A 21645-nucleotide genomic window follows, 5' to 3' on the forward strand; every position below is an offset into this window, starting at 1 on the left:
AATATATGGGCTATAAGATAGGAAATAGATATTGGCTATAAGATAGGAAATAGCAGAATAACTCATTTGTGTGAGAATCTTTTTTTATGGTTTTCTATTACAATGCTAATTTCCTAGATTTTAGGGACCATTTGGGGGACGGGACATATTAGTCACAAGTCAATTCAATAGAGCATAAGTCACTCATTCAGACTAACAAAATGGCTGTCATCCGCTAGGCTACACGGTCTTATCTGCGCATGCCCACCACACCTCTGTCACCGACAGTTGAGACCAGGTATTGAGTCTGACGAGTGACAGGCTCTTTCTCAAAGGCTTAGCCTACTGATCCTGGCTCCTAATACAGCACAGTCCAACAATGGTTTCCAGGAGTGATGAGACCGAGACAAGAGCCAGGCTGTCATAAACCTAAAGTAATCACAGACTAATAGATCTGACGTTGCAGTGGTAACTAGAACCGAAACTTGATTTTTGGCATATTGTTACAGCAGAGAAAACCGGACGATATCCTGAGACAAGTGACGGAGACAACTGAACCGGCTCTACAGGCAACCCGCTTCCAGACGTCCACTGATATTGGCAACGAGGTTTGAACGCGCAAGGAACTGCGAGTTATGGATTTCCCGGGAACTGTTCTACTGCTTCTGTTGTGAGGTTTTCTTCTGCATCACCTGTTTTATAACAGTGTTATTGAATATATTATTAGAAATATATAAACTACAACCTATTTGATCATGTACCAACACAGTAAGAAATGTTTTACCATCGAATCCCTGGTTGGGAAAGACGTGAACTCTACGACTACCGGCGACGAACCGATCAGACCTACAGCGCTGAGGTTCACGGAATCAATTCACCCGGCGCCCTTTGGGAGTTGTTTCCAGAATTCCGGCAGGACTTTATACAGCAGTCCAGACATGATGTTCCCTGACCCGGGCACACACACAGGGAACTCCGGTCTGCCCCTGCATCCCCTCCAGATTCCATCTCAGCCTTTCTTCAACCCGCATCAGAGAGACACGTTGAATTTCTACCCGTGGGTTCTTCGAAACAGATATCTCGGACACAGGTTCCAAGGTAAGCGAACAAGTACTTTAATTTAACGAATATTGCTAAATTATTTTAAATAATATCATAGGTTTGTGCATATCCTTGTTATTGCACACGTATGGGGACATATTACGCACGAGCTAAATTACAATGAGTGTAAGCATCAGAATTGAGAACTCACTCTATAGTTCCGTGATGGAAGAAATGTCCTTATGATCCCTGAACATGCAACATGTTGGTAGGGATGGTAATTTATTCAGGAAACAAAAAATGTCTAAAAAACGTCGTAAACAAAGCAACAAAAACAGGATCAATGCAAATGACTGAAACTACTGTTTGCAGAGGACAAAGTTTCAACATCCAACTATAGTTATTTTACTCCTTAAGTTATAGGTCTATTCATTATTGCTCCATTTTCTGCGATTGGATGCATTAAAATAAGCATAAAACAACGCACCCAGGCGTTGAACCCGCCGGTAGCTTAAAAAGCCTGTAAAAAACATAAATGCATACTTTTCGTCCATTTCCAGTAGTGATTTAAAAAACCCATTCATATATGTTTTAATTCAATTAAAGTAGACTATATTGTTTATTTTTTATTCATTTATTCATATACACATCGAAGCCATTGCACTTTCTTATAATATATGTTCCGATAAAGTTGTTAGGAGATCAATAGTCTAATATGTTTAATCATAATAATAATAATAATAGGGTAAATTCAATTAAATGTGTAAGTTGTATGCAATTATTGAAATAAAATAGGCCTATAATCAAGAATTATTTCACTTTTGCCTAACCATTCGTTTTAGGTTTTGCATCATTCAAAAAGTTAATTATAAGTAGTGGTGCAAAAAGTACCCAATTATCGTACTTGAGTAAAAGTGAGTTAACAGAAAATTACTAACGTAATAGTAAAATACGACTTGAATAAAAGTCTAAAAGTATTTGTTTTTTAAATATACTTAGGTATCAAAAGCACAAATATAAATGATTTCACATTCCTTATATTAAGCAAACTGGACGGCACGATTTTCTTGATTTTTAAATGTACTTATAGCCAGGGGCACACTTCAACACTCAGACATAGTTTACAAACGAAGCATTGTGTTTAGTGAGTCTGCCAGATCAGTGGCAGTAGGGATAACCAGGGATGTTCTCTTGAGAAGTGCGTGAATTGGACCATTTTCCTGTCCTGCTAAGCATTCGAAATGTAACGAGTACTTTTAGGTGCCAGAAAATGTATGGAGTAAAAAGTACATTATTTTCTTTAGGAATGTAGTGGAGTAAAAGTAAAAAAATATATAAATAGTAAAGTGAAGTACAAATACCCCAAAAAACTACTTAGTACTTTAAAGTATTTTTACACCACTGATTATAAGGATTTTTGTTTCTCAAATATTTAGATATAATTACCGTAACTAATATTTAATTAGACAATTTAATGTTCAAAGTTATTTGGATTAAAAGTAACAAAAGACAGGAATAATGTAATATTATTAATTTCTAATCATATTATAGTATTATAACAAATAATAACATAAATAATAAACAATAAACAAATAATAACAATATTATTTAATTGACATTTGCTTTGTGTTCAAATTTTGATTTAAAGGCTGCATATTTCTGATAAGACAATGGACCAGATACAAAAGTCTTTAGGAACCAAATAAATCCATGAGAGAAATTGAATATTGGAAAATCTCAGGATTCAGTGACCAAAACTTTAAATCTTCTTACTCAAGCTATGTGCAGTGCATTCATGTAATATATTGTGAACCTCCTTAATAACTGATGCTGGGTGGTCCTCAAAAAACAAAGCAATTTGTTAAACCAGAGAGATCAATAACTTTCAACGCTCATCTCGTTAACTCAGTGGACAGCAGTAGTTAGCCACATCAGGTGTGCTCTCAGGTATGTTACACTCTGACCAATCAGCCCAGGGCTGTATTCACAGTGTCTCTGGGTATTAGTGCTGATCTGGGATCAGCCTTTTAGATCATTAATGAATGAGATTATGAGGACAAAGGGGGGAATCTGATCCTAGATCAGCACTCCTCTTCTTTACGGTCCTGTCCAGGCAACCTTCAGGGTGTACCTCAGTCAGGTAATCAGTGGGAGTCAGAGGTTGTTGTCACTGTTGCTCAGATCAGGATCTCAGATAAAGTGGCTTTGTTTACAGACACAGCCGATCCACTCACTGATGGTGTCCAATAACCATGAAAACTAGTGTTTAGACAAGGCTAACTACAGACCGGAGGAGTGAGAGGAAAGGATTAGCCATCATGACTGTCACTTACTGTTAGGGATGGATGGGAGATTTATTTTCTTTCATACTCCCCACACTTCCTGAGAGGCTGAGAGAGAGAGAGAGAGAGAGAGAGAGAGAGAGAGAGAGAGAGAGAGAGAGAGAGAGAGAGAGAGAGAGAGAGAGAAGTACAATATAAACAGGTTCGTAGGTCTTACACATGTGAGCAGCTCTTTATATTGGGGTGCATTTCAGTGTGTAATCTCTGGAGTACATTTGAGTGTGTATGAGATTGTTATGGGATTGTTATCATCAGGAAGGAGGGCAGACAGTTCATTCACCCATCTCATCTCCCAATGGTCTGATGGTCTGGAGGTTTGCTTTGACACATTTTTATTCATTAGGAGGTGTTGAATGTCAGGAGGTTAACTGATAGGATAACAGGGCATTGTAAACATTATTTTCCAAACATATTGGATAGTTCATAGAAAACTCCTCTTTTGTTTTTGTTTCAGTCTTTGGTTTATAATCAGACAGAAAAACAATCAATCAATCAATCAATCAATCAATCACTGAAATAAAGACGGACTGTGTGAGGAGGATAAAACATTATGATTACTTGCATATAAAATCCAATAGATACAAACGTTGTATGTAAAGAATCATTTATGCAGGAATTGATAGTTTCCTTTTCACATTCATTAATTAGCTCTCTACACGTATACTTTATAGTCCATTTAGTGATAAACGGAAATAGGTCATCCTAGTCCTTAATAACAGCCATCCGGCTCCCTCTGTATTCATCCATCCAGGGTTAGAATGAGAGATTGGCCCCCACCACTACCCAGTGTGTAGCTGACTGCTGACAAGACCATTCTTGTTGGTGCCAAGGGACTGGTGTTATTGGTGATGAACACAGCTCTCTGGCTGGCGCTGCCATCTGCTCCCTGGTAGTCATGTTGGAGGCATGTTCCCCCATGTTCCCCCACCCGCTGACTACAGGCCAGAGTGTTGAAGGCTCATCGCCTGGAGGGTATTCCCTCTGTGGTTGGGGCTGAGCCTTACAGTTTAGGGTTAGTATTCACAAAGAGTCTCGGAGTCGGAGTGTTGATTTAGGATCAGGTCCCAGAGTCCATATAATTATATTTATTATGCTCTATAAGGCTCTATTGATCCTAGATCAGCACTCTTACTGAGTGGAGGTCTGAGCAGAACCAGCATTAGTGTTCAGGCCTAGTGTTCAGCCTGGTGAGTTCCTCCCCAGTCTCAGTCTTCTCCAGGGGGATGTGAGTGGAGGTGACGCCACTAACGCCATACAACAGATGATGCCAGTCTGACTGTCTATCTGAGTGGCTAAACCACCAGCCAGAACTAGCATGGGGTTCACCAGTGTGTGATAGGAGGGAAAATTCTCAAGGAAAATCATATTGTTTATTTCCTTATCAATGCATTACTCTATTAGATGAAAACTACAATAGTTATTGCTGTTAAAAATTAAGACTTTAACACGATATATATTACATTACATTCTCCTAAATTTATTTAATTCGGCCTAATGCTGAGATTTACAAAATAAATGTACCACAAAATGGAGATACTATTTAGTTATTGGACCCTAAAACCAGGAAATCCTGTGACTTCTGTGACAGTATGGCTCGTTGGTGTTCAGTGCCCCTTGAGAAGCATTTAAGACTAAAGTTTTCATCACCTGCAGCTGCAGTGGATCTCTTTTTACATTCTCCTGTTCTACCAGTCGCGCTCCTCACATTCTCTCTCTTCAGAGGTGTCTCTATTGTTATCTTCTCTGATGTTCAAAGCATTTTCAGCACGCCAGCTGAAGATGGTTGTTAATGACAGTCCTGTGGCAGAAAATATGCATTCTTTAGTTAGCTAACACAGCTGAAGTCCTGGAGAGCATACCGTATTTGGTGCAGACCCCAATATACTGTTATCCATGGCATTGTTAGTGCTATAGCCTATTTATTGTAGCAGTAAGGGGTGCTACAGTGCCTTCAGAAGTATTCACACCCCTTGAGTTTTTCCACATTTTGTTGTGTTACAGCTTGAATTTAAAATGTATTACATTAAGATTTTGTGACACTGGCCTACACACAATAGCCCAAAATCCCAAAGTGGAATTATGTTTTTAGAATTTTTTACAAATGAATTAAAAATGAAAAGCTGAAATGTCTTGAGTCAATAAGTATTCAACCCCTTTGTTATGGCAATCCTAAATAAGTTCAGGAGTGAACATTTGCTCAACAAGTCACATAATAAGTTGCATGGACTCACTCTGCGTGCAATAATAGTGTTTAACATTATTTTTGCATGTCTACCTCATCTCTGTACCCCACATACAAGTATCTATAAGGTCCCTCAGTCGAGCAGTGAATTTCAAAAACAGAATCAACCACAAAGACCAGGGAGGTTTTTCAATGCCTTGCAAAGAAGGGCTCCTATTGGGTAAAAAAAGAAGAAATAAAAGCAGACATTGAATATCCCTTTGAGCATGGTGAAGTTATTAATTACACTTTGGATGGTGTATCAATACACCCAGTCACTACAAAGATATGGGCGTCCATGAGGCCAATGTTGACTTTAAAACAGTTGCAGAGTTTAATGGCTGTGATAGGAGAAAACTAAGGATGGATCAACAACATTGTAGTTACTCCACAATACTAACCTAATTGACTGAGTGAAGAGAAGGAAGCCTGTACAAAATACAAATATTCAATTTTTTTAATTAAAATGATAATTTTTCTTATTTACAATGACGGCCTGGGAACAGTGGGTGAAAGGCCTTGTTCAGGGGCAGAAAACATTTTTTTTTACATTGTCAGCTCAGGGATTCAATCTAGCAACCTTTCGGTTACACGCCCAACGCTCCAACCACTAGGCTACCTGCCGCCCAAAACATGCATCCTGTTTGCAACAAGGCACTAAAGTAAAACTGCATAACATTTGGCTAAGAAATGTCCTGAATAAAAAGAGTTATGTTTGGGGCAAATCAAACACGACACATCACTGACTACCACTCTTCATATTTTCAAGCATGGTGGTGGTTGCATCATGTTATGGGTATGCTTGTCATCGGCAAGGACTAGGGAGTTTGGAGCTAACCATGGAGCTAAGCATAGTCAAAATCCTAGTGGAAAACCTGGTTCAGTCAGCTTTACAACAGACACTGGGAAACAAATTCACATTTCAGCAGTACAATAACCTAAGACATACGGCCAAATATACACTGCATTTACTTAACATGACGACATTGACTGTTCCCGAGTGGCCTAGTTACATTGTTGACATAAATCTATGTCAAGTCTTGAAAATGGCTGTCTAGCAATGATCAACAACAAACTTAACAGAGCTTGATGAATTAAAAAAATATATATATTATGCAAATATTGTACAATCCAGGTGTGCAAAGCTTTTAGAGGCTTACCTTGAAAGACTCACAGCTGTAATCACTGCCAAATGTTATTCTGACACGTATTGACTCAGGGGTGTGAATACTTATGTAAATGAAACATTTCTGTATTTAATTTTCAATACATTTACAAAAATGTCTAAGAACATGTTTTCACTTTGTCATTATGGGGTACTGCGATGTCATTATGGGGTATTGTGATGTCATTATGGGGTATTGTATGTAGATGTGTGAGGATTTATTTATTTTTAATCCATTTTGAATTTAGGCTGTAACACAACAAAATGTGGAATAAGTCAAGGGGTATGAATACTTTCTGAAGGCACTGAGTTTACAAAACATTATAAATTGCTTTTTCCATGACATAGAGCAAGGGTCTCCAACATTTTCTAGCATAAGAGCTACTTCAAAAAAAATGTAACATGTCACAAGTTACAATTTTTTTCCCTAGTCATTAAATAGGCCCATTCTTCTCTTCTCCCCTGCAACTCTTCCCCGGGTCCTTGGTGTACAAGATGTGTGTACAAGATGTGTGTTTTCTGTCAATATAGGTGGTAATATAATGGTTAATAAACAACTCTTCCCTGGGTCCTTGGTGTACAAGAGAAAGTAGTGCGCTGTATTTTATGTCAATATACCTTGTAAAATAACGGTTCACAAACAACTCTAAGGGAGGCCTTATAAAATCTGTGATTTTTTTTCCCAAATTCTGTTTCATATTTTCCCAAATTCAATATACCTTTCTCAGTTTTAGTTTTCCTGGTTTTAGTTTAGTTTTTCGCAATCAAAAATATAATTGTTCATAGAGAAACAACGAAATTGGACGTTCTGTGCTGATGGCAATTCTAAAATCATATCACATTTGTTTTAGGTCTGGAAGAAAACAAACACATTCAGATTTTTTTGGTGTAATTCCCCTTTAATTGCGCATCTAGCGAGTAAGGATTGTGCCATCTAATGTGCTGCTCTAGCGATGGTACTAGTGGCAAAGTTAGTAAATAACAAATAATAGATACAAATGATATACTCATGATATACTTCTGCCAGGTAAGCAAGCCTACTTTGCAGTTAACATTTAATTGAGAAGGTTTGGGGGAAAGTATTTCTGTCAACCCACAAGACGTTTATCACATCAAATCGCCACACACGGAGTGATTAACAAACACATGCACCACACAGACATACAGGGGCAATATTGCTGGAAATTAATTGGCAAATATTGTGTTAGGTTTGCCTTTTTAAACCAGTAGTAGCTAACCAGGGGTGGGATAATGTCAATCTTGCGTCGATAAGATAGTAGCTTGGAACTTGCTGCGTCTGATGTTTGTGAGATTTGTTAATGACAGTATGCGGTGGAACACATGAAAATCACATTACCTTCAGAATTGTTTGGCAAACTACTCAGCGATCGACCTGTTGGAGACCCCTGAGACACAGACTGTCCAGGTGAATCCAGGTGAAAGCTATGGTCCCATTTTCATGTCACTTGTTAAATCCACTTCAATCAGTGTAGATGAAGGGCAGGAGACAGGTTAAAGAAGGATTTTTAAGCCTTGAGTCAATTGAGTATGTGTGCCATTCAGAGGGTGAATGGGCAAGACAAAAATATTTAACTACCTTTGAACGGGGTATGGTAGTAGGAGCTAGGCGCACCGGTTTGTGTGAAGAACTGCAACGCTGCTGAGTTTTTCGCGCTCAACAGTTTCCTGTAGTATCAAGAATGGTTCACCACCCAAAGGACATCCAGCCAATTTGACACAACTGTGGGAAGCATTGGAGTCAACATGGGCCAGCATCCCTGTGGAACGCTCTCGACACCTTGTAGAGTCCATGCCCTGAGGAATTGAGTCTGTTCTGATGGGAAAATGGGGGAGGGGTACAACGCAATAGGACGGTGTTCTTAATGCTTTATACACTCGGTGTATATTCATCTGTGCATTGTTGTAGCATTGTTTTGAATAGAAGCTGAGGAAAGCTGCTATTAGCTATTATTACCTGGTGCTAATAAGAAAGATTATTTCTTTATTTGATATATTCTTTATTATATTAGTCGACGCCGATGGCGACAGCTAGTCTTACTGGGGTATGACACATAACAAATAATACATTACAGACAAAAAACTTTACAATTGACACACATTTGGGGCGGCAGATAGCCTAGTGGTTAGAGCGTAGAGGCGGCAGGTAGCCTAGTGGTTAGGACGTAGAGGCGGCAGGTAGCCTAGTGGTTAGAGCGTGGAGGCGGCAGGTAGCCTAGTGGTTAGAGCGTAGAGGCGGCAGGTAGCCTAGTGGTTAGAGCGTAGAGGCGGCAGGTAGCCTAGTGGTTAGAGTGTAGGGCCGGCAGGTAGCCTAGTGGTTAGAGCGTTGGGCCAGTTGCTGAATCTAATCCCTGAGCTGACAAGGTAAAAATCTGGCCTTCTGCCCATGAACAAGGCGGTTTACACACTGTTCCCCGGTAGGCTGTCATTGTAAATAATAATTTGTTCTTAACCGACTTGCCTAGTTAAATAAATGTAAAACATTAATGTGTGTGTGCATCTATCAGTTACACATACATGTCAGTTCATACACACAACAAGTAGGTCACATGGGGGAGAGGTGGTGTTGCTGTTCACTTCCGCTACATAAGATGGAAGGAAGTTCCATGCACTCATGGCTCTGTATAATACTGTACCTTTTCTTGAATTTGTCCTGGACCTGGGGACAGTGAAAAGACCCCTGGTGGCATGTCTGGTGGGGTAACTATGTGTGTCAGTGCTGTGTGTAAGTTGACTATGCAAACCATTTGGAATTTCCAACCCGTTAATGTTTCTTATAAAAACAAGAAGTGACGAAGTCAGTGTTTCCTCAACTTTCAGCCAAAAGAGACTAGCATGCACAGTATTAATATTAGCCCTCTACAACGAAGAGCAAGACGTGCCGCTCTGTTCTGGGCCAGCTGCATCTTAACTAGGTATTTCTTTGCAGCTCATATGACTGGACAATAATCAAGACAAGATAAAACTAGAGCCTGCAGGACTTGCTTTGTGGAGTGTGGTGTCAAAAAAGCAGAGTATCTCTTTATTACGGACAGACCTCTCCCCATCTTTACAACTATTGAATCTTTTGACCATGACAGTTTACAATCTAGTAATTTAGTCTCCTCAATTTATTCAGCAGCCACACAATTCATTACCAGATTCAGCTGAGGTCTAGAACTTAGGGAATGATTTATACCAAATATAATTCTCTTAGGTTTAGAGATGTTTAGGACCAGTTTATTACTGGCCACCCATTCTAAAACTGATTGCAACTCTTTGACTTTTATTAGCTGTGGTTGTTGATGCGTATATGGTTGAATCAACAGCACACATGTTTTGTTTAATGCCAGTGGCATGTCATTGGTAAAAATATAAAAGAATAGAGGGCCTAGAGAGCTGCCCTGTGGTACACCACACGTTACATGTTTGACATTAGGGAAGTTTTCATTAAAGAAAACCCTCAGAGTTCTATTTGATAGCTCTGAATCCACTATATGGCAGAGGTTGAAAAGCCATAACATATGCTGAACAAACTGCTGTTCACAAATGCTCTCTATCCAACCTCACTGAGCTCGAGCTGTTTTGCAAGGAGGAATGGGAAAAAATGTCAGTCTCTCGATGTGCAAAACTGATAGAGACGTACCCCAAGCGACTTACAGCTGTAATCGCAGCAAAAGGTGGCGCTACAAAGTATTAACTTAAGGGGGCTGAATAATTTTGCACGCCCAATTTTTCTGTTTTTGATTTGTTAAAAAAGTTTGAAATATCCAATAAATGTCGTTCCACTTCATGATTGTGTCCCACTTGTTGTTGATTCTTCACAAAAAAATACAGTTTTATATCTTTATGTTTGAAACTTGAAATGTGGCAAAAGGTCGCAAAGTTCAAGGGGGCCGAATACTTTCGCAATGCACTGTACGTTTTCTCAACAACAGCTTATGGTCAATAATATAAAAGACTGCACTGCAATCTAACAGTACAACTCCCACAATCTTCTTATTATCAATTTCTTTCAACCAATCATCAGTCATTTGTGTCAGTGCAGTACATGTTGAGTGCCCTTCCCTATAAGCATGCTGGAAGTCTGTTGTTAATTTGTTTACAGAGAAATAGCCTTGTATTTGGTCAAACACAATTTTTTCCAACAGTTTTCTAAGTGCTGGTAACAAGCTGATAGGTTTCCTGTTAGAACCAGTAAAGGCTTCTTTACCACTCTTGGATAGCGGAAGGACTAGTGCAGCTGGTAATTCCAGGCATGTCAAAGAAGATATTAAAAGTTGACCATAAGCAGATGTGATTTGTTATGCTAGGTGAGAAACTGTACGGTTGTTTCCCAAAAAATTGTGCTTTCATTGAACTCATTTAATAGTCTGTAGTAGAGAGCCAGGTCATCTTAGCATGACATTATCCCTATAATATTGTAGTGTGTGCAAATCTGTCATTAAGGCAAAGGGTGGCTACTTTAAACTATATTTTTGATTTGTTTAACACTTTTTTTGGTTACTTCATGATTCCATATGTGTTATTTCAATTCTACAATTCTACAATGTAGAAAATAGTAAAAATAAAGAAAAACCCTTGAATGAGTAGGTGTGTCCAAACTTTTGACTGGTACTGTATACAAATTATCATAATGTCACAATATAGAGAGGAGAAAAGTCACTGAACGGGCCATCTACAGTGATAATATAATCCTCTATTTCTGAATGAACCTGCCATCTACAGTGATAAGATACTCCTCTATTTCTGAATCAACCTGCCATCTACAGTGATAATATACTCCTCTATTTCTGAATGAACCTGCCATCTACAGTGATAAGATACTCCTCTATTTCTGAATCAACCTGCCATCTACAGTGATAATATACTCCTCTATTTCTGAATCAACCTGCCATCTACAGTGATAATATACTCCTCTATTTCTGAATCAACCTGCCATCTACAGTGATAAGATACTCCTCTAGTTCTGAATGAACCTGCCATCCACAGTGGTAGGATACCCCATAGCTTCTGAATGAAGTGGGAATCAGTATTGAAACTAGATGATCTACACTGAACACAATTATAAATGCAACATGCAACAATTTCAAAGATTTGACTGAGTTACAGTTCATATAAGGAAATCTGTCAATTTAATTAAAATCATTAGGACCTAATCTATGGATTTCACATGACTGGGAATACATACACTACCGGTCCAAAGTTTTAGAACACCTACTCATTCAAGGGTTTTCCTTTATTTGTACTATTTTCTACATTGTAGAATAATAGTGAAGACATCACAACTATGAAATAACACACATGGAATCATGTAGTAACCAAAAAGTGTTAAACAAATCAAAATATATTTTAGATTTGAGATTCTTCAAAGTAGCCACCTTTTCCCTTGATGACAGCTTTGCATACTCTTGGCATTCTCTCAACCGGCTTCACCTGGAATGCTTTTCCAACAGTCTTGAAGGAGTTCCCACATATACTGAGCACTTATTGGCTGCTTTTCCTTCACTCTGCGGTCCGACTCATCCCAAACCATCTCAATTTTGTTGAGGTTGCGGGATTGTGGAGACCAGATCATCTGATGCATCACTCCATCACTCTCCTTTTTGGTAAAATATCCATTACACAGCCTGGATGATTGTTGGGTCATTGTCCTGTTGAAAAACAAATTATAGTCCCACTAAACCCAAACCAGATGGGATTGTGTTTCACTGCAGAATGCTGTGGTAGCCATGGTAGTTAAGTGTGCCTTAAATTCTAAATACATCACAGACAGTTTCACCAGCAAAGCACCCCACACCATAACACCTCCTCCTCCATGCTTCATGATGGGAACCACACATGCGGAGATCATCCGTTCACCCACACCGTGTCTCACAAAGACACAGAGGCGGGATCCAAAAATCTCCAATTTGGATTCCAGACCAAAGGACAAATTTCTACCGGTCTAATTTCCATTTCTCATGTTTCTCATGTTTCTCATGTTTCTCATGTTTCTTGTCCCAAGCAATTCTCCTCTTCTTATTGGTGTCCTTTAGAAGTGTTTTTTTTTGCAGTAATTCAACCGTGAAGGCCGGATTCACACAGTCTCCTCTGAACAGTTGATGTTGAGATGTGTCTGTTACTTGAACTCTGTGAAGCATTTATTTGGGCTGCAAATTCTGAGGATGGTAAATCTAATGAACTTATCCTCTGCAGCAGAGGTAACTCTGGGTCTTCCATTCCTGTGAGGGTCCTCATGAGAGCGAGTGTCATCATAGCGCTTGATAGTTTTTGTGAATGCACTTGAAGAATCTTTCAAAGTTCTTGAAATATTATGTATTGTCTGATCTTCATGCCCTAAGGTAATGATGAACTGTCATTCTCTTAGCTTATTTGAGTTGTTCTTGCCATAATATGGACTTGGTTTTTTACCAAATAGGGCTATCTTCTGTATACCACCCCTACCTTGTCACAACGCAACTGATTGGCTCAAATGCATTAAGAAGGAAAGAAATTCCACAACTTTTAAGAAGGCACACCTGCTAATTGAAATGCATTCTAGGTGACCACCTCATGAAGCTGGTTGAGAGAATGCTGAGAGTGTGCAAAGCTGTCTTCAAGGTAAAGGGGGGCTATTTGAAGAATCTCAAATATAAAATATATTTTTATTTGTTTAACACCTTTTTGGTTACTATATGATTCCATATGTGTTATTTCTACAATGTAGAAAATAGTTAAAAATAAAAACCCTTGAATGAGTAGCTGTTCTAAAACTTTTAGTGTTGTGAAACGGTAGAGTACATGCATCTGTTGGTCACAGATACCTTAAAAAAAGGTATGGGCGTGGATCAGAAAACCAGTCCGTGTCTGATGTGACCACCATATGATGCATGCAGCACGACACATCTCCTTCGCATACAGTTGATCAGGCTGTTCATTGTGCCACTTCAATGTTGTCCCACTTCAATGGCTCTGCTAAGTTGCTGGATATTTGTGGGAACTGGAACATGCTGTTGTACATGTCGATCCATAGCATCCCAAACATGTTCAATGGGTGACATGTCTGGTGCGTATGCAGGCCATGGAAGAACTGGGACATTTTCAGCTTCCAGGAATTATGTACTGATCATTGAGACATGGGGCTGTGCATTATCAAGCTGAAACATGAGGTGATGGTGGCGGATGAATGGCACGACAATAGGCCTCAAGATCTCATCAAGGTATCTCTATGGATTTAAATTGCCATCAATAAAATGCAATTGTGTGCATTGTCCGTAGCTTATGCCTGCCCATACCATTACCCCACCCCCACCATGGGGCACTTTGTTAACAACGTTGACATCAGCAAACCACTTGCCCACACAACGCCACACACACTGTCTGCCATCTGCCCGGTACAGTTGAAACCGGGATTCGTCCGTGAAGAGCACACTTCTCCAGCGTGCCAGCGGCCATCGAAGGTGAGCATTTGCCCACTTACATCAGTTACGACGCCAAACTCCAGTGAGGACGACGAGCATGAAGATGGTTTCTGAAAGTTTGTGCAGAAATTCTTTGGTTGTGCAAACAAAACACTTTTATCAGCCCTGCGGGTGGCTGGTCTCAGATGATCCCGCAGGGGAAGAAGCCGGATGTTGAGGTCCTGGGCTGGCGTGGTTACATGTGGTCTGCGGTTGTGAGGGCAGTTGGACATACTGCCAAATTTTCTAAAACGACATTGGTGGCAGCTTCTAGTAGAGAAATTAACATTCCGTTTTCTGGTTACAGCTCTGATGGGCATTCCTGCAGTCAGCATTCCAATTCTCCCTCAAAACTTGAGACATCTGTGGCATTGTGTTGTATGAGAAAATTGCACATTTTAAAGTGACCTTTTATTGTCCCCAGCACTGTGTAATGATCATTCTGTTTAATCAGCTTCTTGATATGACACACCTGTCAGGTGGATGGATTATCTTGGTAAAGGGGAAATACTCACTCACAACAGGGATATAAACAAACTTGTGCACAATTTTTTTTTTGTGCATTTGGAACGTATCTGAGATCTTTAATTTCAGCCCATGAAACATGGGAACACTTTACATGTTGCGTTTATATTTTTGTTTAGTATACCTGGGGCTCCCAAGTGGCGCAGCAGTCTAAGGCACTGTATCTCAGTGCCAGAGGCATCACTACAGACACCCTGGTTCAAATCCAGGCTCTATCACAACCGGCTGTGATTGGGAGTCCCATAGGGTCTCACAATTGGCCTGGTTTGGCCGGTGTAGGCTGTCATAAATAAGAATTTGTTCTTAACTGACTTCCCTGGTTAAATAAAAAAATACTCCTAGAGGTTTTATTGAGTCTAGCCTAAGAAAAGTATTCAAAGATTTATGCAATAACTCACTTTAAATTACAGTACTATTAAAATGTGATTCGTGTCTTTGTTACGTTGGCACACCTATGCAATGTCCTATTTAACGTTTCTTATTTTGAAACACTTTGATCTGAATAGCAAACATACATTTCTCTCACAATAAACATATGCTTATAAAAAATGAGGCACTTGAGCAAATTTCAGGTTTGCTGAGTGCAAACTTGAACTGTGTGAAAATTCTGTGCAACTTCCAGCACACGTTTGCTGAGGCTGTACCCACTTTAAGTTACTGTTTCAAAAAGTATTCTACTGTGGCTATTTGATCATAATGTAGGCTTAACAGAGTAGCCTACCATCAACAACAATTGAGAAATTGTATGTTGTTCAATATAGGACTACATTCCGTGAGTAAAAATAAAGAAATAGACATTACCCTGTTTATCCACTTGTCCTTCAGACAAGGAGGTGACTGAACATGTTGTGGTGTCGATGCAGGAAACCACTTTACAAAATTAAAGATCTTTATTATTCCCATACCATAATTACAGAGAATCAGACAAATTATTCTACCCTCTGCCTATTGGCTACTTAGATCATAATTACAGAGAATCAGACAAATTATTCTACCCTCTGCCTATTGGCTACTTAGATCATAATTACAGAGAATCAGACAAATGATTCTACCATCTGCCTATTGGCTACTTAGATCATAATTACAGAGAATCAGACAAATTATTCTACCCTCTGCCTATTGGCTACTGAGATCATAATTACAGAGAATCAGACACATTATTCTACCCTCTGCCTATTGGCTACTTAGATTATTCAAGCATGTCTGAAAATACAACATTGCCCCTTAATTAAAGACAAAAAAAAAGCTTTTACCTGACTCGCTTTTCAAAGATGTACAGCTTTTCTTCTCTTGTAGGAAGAAATCACTCCCCCATTGCTGACTACAAATAATATATAACTGGGCTAATAACTCACTAAATAGCAAGGATATGAACAAATGTGCACATTTGGCTACATGCAGCTCTCGCTTTGATCTCAAAACAAGCGCATCTACTCATGACCGCTCATCCTGTTAACACAGTCCAGTTCAAAGTGAATGGCACAGATCCATATATGGCAATGGTCTATTTACATATAGGCCTACTGCAGCTCTGATTGGTTATGCCGCACTGGTCTGGTCTGTGTAGAGTACGGGGCCTGACTCGTGCCTGATAGTGTTTAACTAAGTTGGAAAACTCTAGAAAGTTGAGTGAAGTTCAATCTAGTGCGTCTCTCTGTGCGGTAGTCCCAGTCCCGCAAATTTACATCTAACTAAGATGTTGACCAATAACCGACGAAGAGGCGTAGACTTCGGCTCCAAACTTTGGCTTGCTTCCAGAAAAAAAGTGTTCCCGAACAACCGAAAAAACCCTCACCGAAGTCCAAAACAAACAAAATGTCGTCATAATATGTGCACGAACTCTACCGACCTGTTTCAGCTGGGAAGAATGCAGACACATTTATTATTAGAGGGAACATTGGTCAAGACCTTCATATATCAGTTTTTTTTTTCTTTCAAATGTTCTTCTCTCTCTCTGTGTGTGTGTGTGTGTGTGTGTGTGTGTGTGTGTGTGTGTGTGTGTGTGTGTGTGTGTGTGTGTGTGTGTGTGTGTGTGTGGAACCATTAGGCTCGTTGTTGAAAGTCCCTGGAGATGGATGTCGTCCATGTTGGCTGAACCAACATGTCAATCATTCAGCACTACTATTTCCTAACTGTGATGACATTCAGCACTACTATTTCCTAACTGTGATGACATTCAGCACTACTATTTCCTAACTGTGATGACATTCAGCACTACTATTTCCTAACTGTGATGACATTCAGCACTACTATTTCCTAACTGTGATGACATTCAGCACTACTATTTCCTAACTGTGATGACATTCAGCACTACTATTTCCTAACTGTGATGACATTCAGCACTACTATTTCCTAACTGTGATGACATTCAGCACTACTATTTTCTAACTGTGATGACATTCAAACCTTATGTGTAATGCATACAGTATATTATCTCCTTAACGATAAATCTGTCTACATACTAGAACAAGCATGTGGAATGAGGTGTGGTAGCATTGTGAAATGGAGGGATAATGTCACAACCAAACATTAGTAGCGTTTACCTGTACATTAATCAATTACTCACGTTATGGGAAAGTGTCATGAATGATGAGTCAAGTGAAGATGCCCATCGGGGCACATTGATATGGCTGATACTGGCCTAGAGAGCAACATGCAATGTGTTTCAACACTGATGTCCTGCTTAGCAGCATGCAATACATATCAACAATGATGTCCTGCTTAGCAACATGCAATACTGATGTCCTGCTTAGCAACATGCAATACTGATGCCCTGCTTAGCAGCATGCAACACTGATGCCCTGCTTAGCAGCATGCAATACTGATGTCCTGCTTAGCAACATGCAATACTGATGCCCTGCTTAGCAACATGCAATACTGATGTCCTGCTTAGCAACATGCAATACTGATGCCCTGCTTAGCAGCATGCAACACAAATCAACACTGATGTCCTGCTTAGCAACATGCAATACTGATGCCCTGCTTAGCAACATGCAATACTGATGTCCTGCTTAGCAACATGCAATACTGATGCCCTGCTTAGCAGCATGCAACACAAATCAACACTGATGTCCTGCTTAGCAACATGCAATACTGATGTCCTGCTTAGCAACATGCAATACTGATGCCCTGCTTATTCAGTTCTTTGTCCTCCCTTTGAGGTGTAATTGAACAAGCTATTAATCACAAACAACACCAAAGCCTACAAACAAACCATTAGTATCAGTTTGCTGAGTTGTACAACAGTTAGTATAATATAGTTAGAATACCGCAGTTAGTATACTATAGTTAGTATACTATAGTTAGTATACTATAGTTAGAATACAGCAGTTAGTATACTATAGTTAGTATACTATAGTTAGTATACAGCAGTTAGTATACTATAGTTAGTATACAGCAGTTAGTATACTATAGTTAGTATACTATAGTTAGTGTACTATAGTTAGTATACTATAGTTAGTATACTATAGTTAGTATACAGCAGTTAGTATACTATAGTTAGTATACTATAGTTAGTATACAGCAGTTAGTATACTATAGTTAGTATACAGCAGTTAGTATACTATAGTTAGTATACTATAGTTAGTATACTATAGTTAGTATACTATAGTTAGTGTACTATAGTTAGTATACAGCAGTTAGTATACTATAGTTAGTATACTATAGTTAGTATACTATAGTTAGTGTACTATAGTTAGTATACTATAGTTAGTATACTATAGTTAGTATACAGCAGTTAGTATACTATAGTTAGTATACAGCAGTTAGTATACTATAGTTAGTATACTATAGTTAGTATACTATAGTTAGTATACAGCAGTTAGTAAACTATGGTTAGTATACTATAGTTAGTATACTATAGTTAGTATACAGCAGTTAGTATACTATAGTTAGTGTACTATAGTTAGTATACAGCAGTTAGTATACTATAGTTAGTATACAGAAGTTAGTATACTATAGTTAGTATACTATAGTTAGTGTACTATAGTTAGTATACTATAGTTAGTATACAGCAGTTAGTATACTATAGTTAGTATACAGCAGTTAGTATACTATAGTTAGTATACTATAGTTAGTATACAGCAGTTAGTATACTATAGTTAGTATACTATAGCTAGTATACTATAGTTAGTATACAGCAGTTAGTATACTATAGCTAGTATACTATAGCTAGTATACTATAGTTAGTATACTATAGTTTTTCTCTTTACCGGTCTCTTTACACATACAACAAGAGCTGCTACAGGGTCATTCCTGTCTGTCAACCCTAAGTCTAACCCTTCACTTTCTCTCCTCTCTCCAGATGAGGACAGCAGCCCAGAGAACCTGCTCCTTCATGGGCCTTTTTCCCGCAAGCCGAAGCGCATTCGGACAGCCTTCTCCCCCTCACAGCTCCTCAGGCTGGAGAGGGCCTTTGAGAAGAACCACTATGTGGTAGGAGCAGAACGGAAGCAGCTCGCCAGCGGCCTCTGCCTCACCGAGACACAGGTGTGTGATGAGGGGACTCAGCGATGTTGAACGCACCCTAAACCCCTAGGGCCTAAAAGCCCATTTGTGCTTGATCCGAAAATGTGTTCGGAGGCTCCGGATGGAGGGTGTGACACAATTGGGAGGCTTGCGGAGGCCAAATCGAACTCTGTACCGCATCGTTATGCTCCTTCGTATAGCTCCGCATTGACATGATTGGTTGACGGTAGGTCCAGTATGAACATAAACTCACTTCCTTGACAACTTCCTTGACAACAGCTCTGCTCAGCGAAGTGCAAGAAGTATACATGCCCTGACTTTAGAGGCCGAATCATAGTAAATGCTGTATGGCCACTGCAGAATGCGGATTTACCGTGCAAAGCCTTTAAGGCATGGCTGCATTCCAGAGCGCTGAAACAGGAGATATGAGTAGACTCGTAGTCAGAACTCCACAACGCCCCCTCAACCAACGTATAGCAAAACCAGGTTTCTTAACCACAAGTTGTTTGTCCTACGGTAGCTATCGGGATGGGCAAGGTGATGTCAATAAATTATGTAGCAGATTTCACAATGATTATTTATGAGTTCATTTCCCTAATCAACATCAGAAACACGCTGCTGATAAACAGCAATTTAGGCTTTTCGCAATCCTCTCATGCAATATATTATACATTGGGAATACAGTATTGCGATGTGCTGAACTTTTAATTTCAAAGGAATTAGACCAATAATTGAATCAAGCTTGTAAATGTGATATAAAAATTACAACCAGACAATGCCTGAAACATGAGATAGAAATATGTTACTCACTGCAAACAGCTGTAAAGAAGGAGAGTATGTGAAGCCTTAGGTAAAGGCAATGTTTGCCAGTGCTATAGAGACAATATGGAAGTAATAACAGTTTTACACCATGTGAAATATTGTGTTGCCATTGTTGCTAGGACACTTTGAAAAAAGATTTGCTTAAAAATCATAGGGGAGACACACGCAGACACTTTTATAACTAGTAAAGGTACATTTACTGAAGAAAATGTGTGTGCTTACTTCAGCTGTCTCATGGTGTTTCATGGACGTGGAAGAACAAGTAGTAGTAGTTTTTACAGCAAGCACATTGATACTATATATTTTGCCAATGTTTCTTTCAGTACTAAACGTGATATCTCTCCTTTCTGTCCCAGGTAAAGGTTTGGTTCCAGAACAGGAGGACGAAGCACAAGAGACAGAAGCTGGAGGAAGAGTCACCTGAGTCACAGCAGAAGAGGAAAGGAAGCCAGCACGTCAGCCGCTGGAGGGTGGCTACGCAGCAGGGCAGTGGCCCTGAGGACATCGATGTCATCTCAGAGGACTGACGTACGTCGTCGTTGTCACCTTGATTAAACCATCATAAATCATTTGTCATGAATGCAGACTGACTGACTGACTGCTGACTGACTGTGTCGGCAGTCTGTGTGCTCCTCTGAACACCTGGTTTGACCTTTCAATGAAAACGATCACTGCTTTAAGTTGGACAGAAGAAGGCCAAGTTCATCATTTTTATTACACAGCTCTGACTGCTGTAAACGTGGTGGACATCTGCATTTTGGTCTATGTTGCTTGCCGTAGCAGCACAAATGACTGAAGAGAGACGGTTTGACTGAGAGGAATCCATTCAATACAGTTGGTTACTCTATTGTCTACCTGAACTTGAGATTGTCCTTCCCTCACACTCACATTTAACAAAACATTGTCGTTGTTTTAGCGTTTTCAGTTTGTTGTGTAATTGTACAATGCTAAATATGCACAATATGTTTGAGGTCAAAAAATAAGCCATTGGTATGATAGCTATAGAGGAACCACCTAGAACCTGCTGATTCTGTTTAGGATTTTGTTTGTCTTAATTATAGTCTTTACACCAGTCCCACTGAAAAGTAGGTAACCACCACTACAGACAATACATCAGATGAAAAGTAGGTAACCACTACTACAGACCATACATCAGATGAAAAGTAGGTAACCACCACTACAGACAATACATCAGATGAAAAGTAGGTAACCACCACTACAGACAATACATCAGATGAAAAGTAGGTAACCACCACTACAGACAATACATCAGATGAAAAGTAGGTAACCACCACTACAGACAATACATCAGATGAAAAGTAGGTAACCACCACTACAGACAATACATCAGATGCCACATTACTCTGAGATATGTTTTGGAGTCTCACATTGGAATAGTTTGGACAATTTAAATTGTAAGTATTTATGTACATCTAAAAATGTTATTCTATGCATATTTTGTCCTTGTTTTGTTTCCTCTGTATGTTTAAAAAGGCCGTTTTTGCCTAGTTTGTTACTCTTTAAATTCATTGCAAGTTTGTTTTTGCCCTTTGAAAAATATTTGATCAATTCTACTGAGACCATGTAGAATGTACAGCGCAGGCACATTACAACTTGTCCACAAGAATGACATGGAAAAACAAA

The 21645-nt window shown here is 39.3% G+C and overlaps 1 protein-coding gene across 1 annotated transcript; it reads left to right on the top strand.

The window, feature by feature from the left end:
* Window positions 1-349: 349 nt before the first annotated feature.
* On the top strand, window positions 350-20866 carry LOC139366089 (empty spiracles homeobox 3). Its single transcript, XM_071103182.1, has 3 exons — window positions 350-1077; window positions 19016-19200; window positions 20358-20866. Exons 1-3 carry the CDS (start codon window positions 735-737, stop codon window positions 20526-20528), a joined length of 699 nt encoding a protein of 232 aa, XP_070959283.1. The 5' UTR covers window positions 350-734; the 3' UTR covers window positions 20529-20866.
* Window positions 20867-21645: the final 779 nt, after the last annotated feature.

Source organism: Oncorhynchus clarkii, chromosome 14 (assembly GCF_045791955.1).
Source record: "Oncorhynchus clarkii lewisi isolate Uvic-CL-2024 chromosome 14, UVic_Ocla_1.0, whole genome shotgun sequence".
Classification (NCBI taxonomy): Eukaryota; Metazoa; Chordata; class Actinopteri; order Salmoniformes; family Salmonidae; genus Oncorhynchus; species Oncorhynchus clarkii.